General features: G+C 41.2%; 1 protein-coding gene across 1 annotated transcript in view; it reads left to right on the top strand.

The window, feature by feature from the left end:
* Window positions 1-7,936, top strand: part of SLC7A9 (solute carrier family 7 member 9) — a 117,895-nt gene extending 109,959 nt beyond the window's left edge. Inside the window, exons 13-15 of the mRNA XM_029608405.1 lie at window positions 5,254-5,403; window positions 7,298-7,472; window positions 7,786-7,936. Of these exons, the coding sequence (XP_029464265.1) occupies window positions 5,254-5,403; window positions 7,298-7,472; window positions 7,786-7,850 (390 nt within the window). The 3' untranslated portion in view covers window positions 7,851-7,936. The remainder of the gene's footprint in view (window positions 1-5,253; window positions 5,404-7,297; window positions 7,473-7,785) is intronic.
* Window positions 7,937-8,188: the final 252 nt, after the last annotated feature.

Consider the following 8,188-nt stretch of genomic DNA (forward strand, 5'->3'; position numbering starts at 1 on the left):
CCATTGAGCGCCCCTTCGAGCAGCCCCATTAGGCACCCAAGAAGGAATTATAATTTGTGTCCATGCGGCACCTAACCTGCTCCAACTACCATCGTTCCTGCCCAGCACCAATTCCCAGACGACCAGCCCAAAATGATTCTGGTGAAGTACCCAAGCCTGCTGTATGTATGAGCCATTAACGATATAGCTATGAAATTTATACCATCTCTCTGCTAAAGCTATACACTACCCTACCCTCCTAACCCCCCCCTATCCCCATTCCCCCTCCGTTACTCAGCTTAACATTTGAATTGGCCTCTCCAAGACCATCACCGCTAGTCTTGCTACTCACTACTACTTTAGCCTGCTTTGTCATTTGCATATCCCTACCGCATTGTTGTATTGCAAACATACTGATACCCTACCTTTTTATATGTACCTGTATGTTTGCTCCTCGTTGTTTTGTCATATTTTTGCCATCACTCCTGTACCCCCCTAACCCTGTTACTAGCTGTACACCACCGTGCAACAATGCCTCCTTTCCTTGGACATTGTACCGTAACATATCAAACAGAAATCCACCCATACAACCACCTTTTATCCACGCAGCAAACCACACACCACAAAACCCCTCAAAAAAACAGAAGACTCATCCCCATACACACTATCACTCGCACTCAAGCCATTAGCCTATCTCTTATGTCCATCATCCTATTTAATGCACAATCTCTTCAAAAGAAAACCCATCTTCTACAAGACATTCTCACAGACTCTAATCCTGAAATATGCGCTATCACTGAAACCTGGTTCAAACAACAGGACACCCCCCTTATCAACCAATTACCCGTAGATATCTATGATATTTTCTCAATCCCAAGGAAAAAGAAGAGAGGAGGCGGTTTACTCCTAGCTGTAAAAAAAGACCTCCAGCTCTTGGCCCATAAATGTGACATACCACATCAATATGAAATTGGCTTCTTCAAGTCAAAATCACTCCAACTATGTCTCATCTATACCCCCCCTGGTCTACTCGAGAAAGATTCATCACCCCTTATCGAATTCTTCGCAAACGCACTATCACCTGACCTTCCCACGATCCTCCTAGGAGATTTCAATTTGCACGTGGATACCTCACCACAGTCACCCGCCTGTGAAGCTTTCCTGTCCTCACTCGAAGCTATGGGCTTCCAACAGATAGTAAACTCCCCCACACACAAAGCTGGCCACACCCTTGACTTGATCTTCATCAACTCCTCCATCAGTGTGAACAGTCCACCATTGTGTACACCAGTACCATGGTCTGATCACTCCCTGATCAAGACCTTTCTTTCACTTCCTCAAAGCTCTTTGTCTGCGCCCCGTCAACCCATATCCTTCAAATTTCGCAAACCCTGTGATGTAGAAACCATCACTCTTGCATGCTCAGACATAGACAAACACATTGACCTTTCATCCCCAGATAATGCATTCTCCTCCTGGGTGAACTGTACGCTCAGCATTGCCAATAATCATTGCCCCCTAGTAACAAAGACTATCAATCCCAATCGCAAAAATAGAAAACCTTGGTACACACCTCTCCTCAGAAATCTCAAAACCCTACTCAGAGCCTCCGAAAGGTCCTGGCGCAAACACCAATCCCCTGCCACCAAAACCCTCTACTATCAACGCATGCATGAATATAGAAATTCCATCCTGCATTCCAAACGGGATTACTACGCCAAAAAAATAAATGGTCTGCAATACAACCCCAAGGCCCTTTTCACCATGGTTGCTGACCTGACCTCTCCCATACACACACAACAACTAGCTAACTCCTCCACAAATCGTTGCAACGAACTAGCTCTATTTTTTAAAAACAAGGTATCTTCCATCACAGCACAGTTTTCACACAATAACCTCAATATCTGTCTTCCCAATTTCAGCTCTCCAGTCTCCCTTTCATTGTTTGAGTCCGCTTCCTCCCTTGAAGTGGAGAACATACTAAAGAAAATGAAACCATCCACTCACCCCTCTGAAACCATCCCCTCTAAACTCCTACTATCCATACACAATGTGATCGCCAAACCCCTCTCAAATATTCTCAACTGTTCACTAGAGCATGGCACCGTCCCAGACTTTCTGAAACAAGCAATTGTGAAACCTCTACTTAAAAAATCCAACCTTGACCCCAACACTCTTTCTAATTACAGACCGGTGTCCAATCTACCCCTCCTAGCTAAAGTTCTTGAAAAGCTAGTGAACTCACGTCTTTCCGATCACCTTGAACAGAACAACATCCTCCCTTACACCCAATATGGTTTCAGGAAACACTTAAGCACTGAAGCTCTGCTCCTCTCCCTACACGATACCCTTATCAAAGGAATCGACTCAGGATCCTCCTATCTCATCGCATTACTTGACATCTCAGCTGCGTTTGACACAGTCAATCACGATGTCCTACTCAACATTCTCAGAAATATTGGGATCACAGGCAAGGCCATTGATTGGATTCAATCTTATCTCCAGAATCGCTCTTTCACTGTCTCAATGGACAATAATGAATCTGAGCCCATCAGTCTTCCCCAAGGTGTACCCCAAGGTTCCTCACTCTCATCTACGCTTTTTAATATATACATGCTTCCCCTGACCACGCTTCTCACTAACCTGCATATCAAACATTTTATTTATGCTGACGACGTTCAGCTCATTTTCCCATTCTCTGACTCCATCCAAACTGCTTTACATAGCTGGGAATCCTGTCTTTCCTCAATCAACCAACTCCTAAAGGACATGCACCTTGCTCTCAACTCTAACAAGACTGAGCTTTTAATCATATCGAATAGACAACCACTCCCTGACATCCCTCTTGCTTACTCAGCTACCAACTTCCCTTCGCACACTCGCAACTTAGGAGCTATTATTGATAATCACCTCTCATTCAAACCATTCATCAAATCCATAATAAAGGATTGCTATTTTAAACTTCAAACAATAAAGAAACTCAGATCCCTACTACACCTCAACGATTTCCGCACAGTCCTCCAGGCTATTATTTTATCGAAGCTCGACTACTGTAATGCACTCTTACTCGGCATTCCTGCATCACACACCAAGCCCCTTCAACTCCTACAAAATGCCTCCGCTCGGATATTGTCAAACACAAAAAAAAAGAGACCACATCACCCCCACACTTATTCAACTACACTGGCTCCCTATACAGTCACGAATTCTTTACAAAACACTCTCGATCATTCATAAGAGTCTAGTAAATTCTAACCTGAACTGGATTAACCCCCCCATCTCACCCCGTTCCTCCAATAGACCCACCCGCCCAGCACTCCAAGGAACACTCCATGCCCATTCTATCAAATCTTTTAAACTCTCCTCTACTATTAACAGAGCCTTCTCTCTTGCCGCACCCACATTATGGAACTCACTGCCTCATGATATTCGAATAGAGACTTATACCCCCATTTTCAAAAAGAAACTTAAAACCTGGCTCTTTCGGCAAGCCTACTCCATTTCACCCCCTATTACATAAACCCCCATGTGAATTGTTAGATTGATATCCTGGTATGAACGCCTTTATGTCTGCTGATTCTGTACTGTGCACTTTCATGTATATAGTTCTAGTTATAATTATTATAATCAGCATCTCCCCATTGATGCTTGTTATATCTAAGGGCTCCTCCCGAAGATTATCTATATGTTACTGAGTTCACCATCTTTATGTGTTATATGTAAGGGCAATGCCCAAAGTTTTATGTTCATTGTGAACCGATACGATGTGCGAACGGATATCGGTATATAAGAAATGTTAAATAAATAAAAAATAAATAAATAAATAAGTCCCAAATGGACTCCAGGGTCACAACAGCCAGTCTCAATCTCCTGGGGCAAATGCACCACTGTTCCACTTCCCATAGCTCCGGCACTCCCACAAGATGTCTCCGGGAGAACCACTCCATTCCTTCCAATATTCTCCCTGGGAGCCTTCAAGCTCAGGGCTGGATTAGGGGACAATGTCCATTCTGAAGCGGCGCTGTTGGCTCCTTCCGACTGAGGCAGACCACTCGAGTCTCCTCTCGGGGCCTCAGCACCACAGGCGTCGCCAGATGGAGAAGCTGTCAGCTGTTGTCGTGGGTCTGGAGGGCTCAGAGATATTTCCCCAGGAGAAAACAGAGCTCCTCTCCCTATTTCTCCAGTGGGGGAAGATGCCCTCAATTCCGTTGTGGGGGTCATGAACTTGATGATACTTCGTTGATCCGCGGGGAGGACGGGTTCAGAAGGATATACCCTGACCTTCCCCTTCCTCTTATGTGGCATTACCAAAAATCTTCAAGCAACAAGAAAGAGAAGGTAATATCTTTTGAGAGAATTGCGGAGCAGCGAGGTTCGTGTCCTCTCACGTGGCCATCTTGGATCCGCCCCTTTAAATACATTTTTAATAACATGCACTTGAAAGTTTTTTTTATCTCATTAATGTTGAATATTAATTATTTGCAGCCTTTCTGATAAATGATGTGGGAAATAATGAGATAAAAAGAATTTCAAGTGCATAAGTTACTAAAATAATTATTAAAAATAGTGAACTCTCTCTGGTCTGTTGATTCCAAATTCCAGTGGCTATAACATATTAAGCATGAGTCACATATTTATGATGGTCCATTTGTACTATTTTAATTATTTATTTGATTTGGTTAGATGTAGCGGAATATAAGTGCAACAATCTGTGCAGATCACAAATAAACATACACAATAAAAATATCATACACACATAACAAGCAGGGTTAATAATCTCCCATAAAATGGAGTACAACTTTAAGGGAGGATTTGTATTTTTGAATCTACATATATTCCTTTCCTATTTTTTTGGACCTTTGAGTAGTGGCCACAGGACTGTGACTTTCTGGAATCTGGTCCACATTCACAGAATATTGCACAATAGCAGTGAAAAGGTTTTCTTTTTTGGTTTTGTAGGGATTTACCCAATTCTATCTTTTTAACTTTTTTTATGACAGACCATGGATTTGTCAATTTCTGTCTTTTGCTATCATAAAAAAAGCATTCCATAGGCAACATTTTGGTTAGATACCAGAATCTCCTGAAACAAATGGATTGCAAGTATCAAAGGATTTCATTCATAAACACATCTGCTGCAGGATATATCAGAAGTGGAGTAGTGCTGTAATCAACAAGAATTATCAAACCACTTGTACTGAACAGCAAACTCTGTGATTCATTTTCCCACTGAGCACTTCATTCTGTATTAACCATTCTTAACTTATTTTATAGGGGATTGTTTCTATTATTTACATCATCCCTACTGATATCAATACTCTCATCAACTACTTTAGTTTTGCTGTGTGGATATTTTATGGTTTGACCATCGCTGGACTTATCGTTATGAGGTTTACAAAAAAAGATCTTAAAAGACCAATCAAGGTAAAACCTGTCTCAATCTAGGTAAATCACACACATGTAAATGCGTGATAGGATTTCAGTTCTAATTTTCTTCAGTGCTAATATGTTCTACTTATGCTCCTGAGGTTTCCAAAATTTTAAGTCAAGTCCTTTGTTATGCTTTGTAGTCCCTGCACAGAAGGGATTTACATGCTAAAATATGTTAATTCATGTAAGCAGTATAATGGTAGAGTTCTTGTCAAACTCAGTTTTTTCAGGTGGTATCCGCCAACCTACATTTATTTCTAGGCTATGCCTCACTCTAACCATGCCCCTACTCACACCCCTCTGATGATTTCCATTCTGACTGCAGGAAATTGTAGAAAGTGCTCTGAATTCTAAGCAGAGAGGTGGAAGAGAGAGATTTGTTTCTGCGTGTGCTCAACAGCTACTGTATGTAGAAAAAAAAAAAAAGACTGACGGGCACATGATTAGGGCATTTCCAGTGTCATAGAGGGGTGTGAGAATGAGCTTGAATGGAGCTTCTCCATTCATTTCTATAAAGGGGTGGAGCGTGGGCAGGACAAACCAGAAGGGAAAACTGATTGTATGTTGACACCATTTTATTTCTAGGTATCCTTATTTAACTATGAAAACAGTATTCTGCTTTTATGTGCTGTGTTTATTTTATTGCTGGGTTTCCTTTCTATACTATGAAATCAGTGTGTACTGTATATTGCATTGTTCAGTTCTTAGTTTTATGTTATATCTCCTCCCCCCATCCTCTCACATATGTACTGCAATTCACATCTTTCTTTGAAATGTGCCTTTCTTACGAAAAGGCAGAATATCAAATGGAAATTAATACAATATTGACAGGGTATGTCCTAGGTTGAAAGGTTTACTTTGGGGTCTGTGTTAAAAAAAAACCAACAGCATGGTAACATGAGTAAAACCTGTCAGTTTTAGCACTGCTTAATGAACAAAACTAACGCTGTGCAGTACGACTATGGTAAAACAGGCTGCTCTCTGCACATCAGGTTTCCCTATGCTAACTGGTTCAAAGTGGAAGGTCTGGTTAGATCAGGACACCTCCACTATGTGCTTTGGTATTCATATTGTCTACATCAGCATTTTGAATTTAGTGCTCTAGCTGGCATGAGGGGGTCACAGGGAATTGGTAGTTGAAGGCTCAGTTGTGATCCTTGGTGTGGGGAGATGGGGAAAACAGTGGCAGACATTAACTCCACCCCCTGAGCTGTAGTTAACTTTCCTGCATTACATAGCCCATATGAATAGCTTTAAGTATTGTCCAGCATTAATGCCTAGTGGGCCTATTAGAACCAAATACTCTTAATTTGAGTAGATCAGGAGAAGTACAGATCGACTTTACTTTGAAATTCTATTCCTTAACTTTTGGCTATATTTATGTACTATTTAGCAGCAAGAGCAGCTTGCCTGCCCCTTCACACCAATGGAGTACAGGATGGATGTGCTTAGCAGCTGCGCAGCTAGTTTGCCAGTAACCTGACTTCATCATCTGTTTTTAGGTGCATTCCACGAATGCTGAGCACCTATTGCTTTGGTAGTGTCCATCCTTCTGCACAGATCACAGCCCCACCCTATGCATGGATATAAAGACATTTTATAGGTGTGGTGATCTTAGTTCCAACAAACCTGTCAACTTTGGGCCACATTTTTGTATAGGAAGGGCCATCAGTGCTGTGCTGGGAGAATGGCGTCATGAAAAATGTCAAAGATGCCTCCTTTCTATTATGCTATGAGCACACTCTTCTACCGCTTCATTTTTCCCCCTTAAACAAAGAACTGTATCAAACTGGATAGTGGTGCTGCTCTTTTGGACAGCATGCAAGTTAACCTGTCTAGAGCAGCAACTGTGTCCACTGTAACCTAAATCCCGTACTTTGTTTTACAGATACCTATTGTCATCCCTGTCATTGTGGTGTTAGTCTCTATTTACTTGGTCTTGGCTCCAATTATTGATTCGCCTGACTGGGCATACCTGTACTGCACTTTATTTATCGTTGGTGGTCTTGTTTTCTACTTCCCTTTTGTTCACTTCAAGATTAAATGGGCTCAAAAAATCACAAGTAAGTATAATTGTTTTGTTTGTAAAGATATATATCTTAATTCCTCTACAACAAAAATGCCAGAAATGACCACCGTAGAACTACCTTTCCACTAACAGCCCGCCTATTATTTGTGAGAGTAATAAAAAAAAAGTCAACTTGGGCAGGTTTAACTTCCTGCTACCTTTTGTTCATATAGCCAGCAAATAATTTAAGTAGACTTCCTAGAATCACGCATGTATTAAAAAATAACCTAAATGGTATAATCTACTTGTCTCAAGTATTGCTGACATTTTATTTTTTTTATAGACCTCTCCAATTCCTTTTCTTTCAGAGCCTCTTACAATGCACCTTCAGATGCTTATGGAAGTCGTTCCACCAGAGGATATTAAAAGATAACACAGACTTGAAATTGTGCATCTGTATCCAAACGTGTGACGCTTATGGAAGGCAACAGCTGGAATAAACTATATTTTACAGTGAAATATTCACAAGTGCTTAAAATTCAGCCATCATAGATTCTACAAAAATTAACAATTGTATGGAAAAAATGAAAGCTATATATTAGACTAGTTATGTCTAAGGTATATCGCATAAATATGGAAAATGTCAGTTCGATTGTTCAATTTATAGCTTTAAATTTGTGCTGAAACACAGGGACAGTAAGTGCGTGGGTGCACGTCTGCATATTCATCAGTCTGCGCCCAGGGACATGGCTGTTTTATATCATGCGCCCC

This window comes from Rhinatrema bivittatum, chromosome 7 (assembly GCF_901001135.1).
Source record: "Rhinatrema bivittatum chromosome 7, aRhiBiv1.1, whole genome shotgun sequence".
Classification (NCBI taxonomy): domain Eukaryota; kingdom Metazoa; phylum Chordata; class Amphibia; order Gymnophiona; family Rhinatrematidae; genus Rhinatrema; species Rhinatrema bivittatum.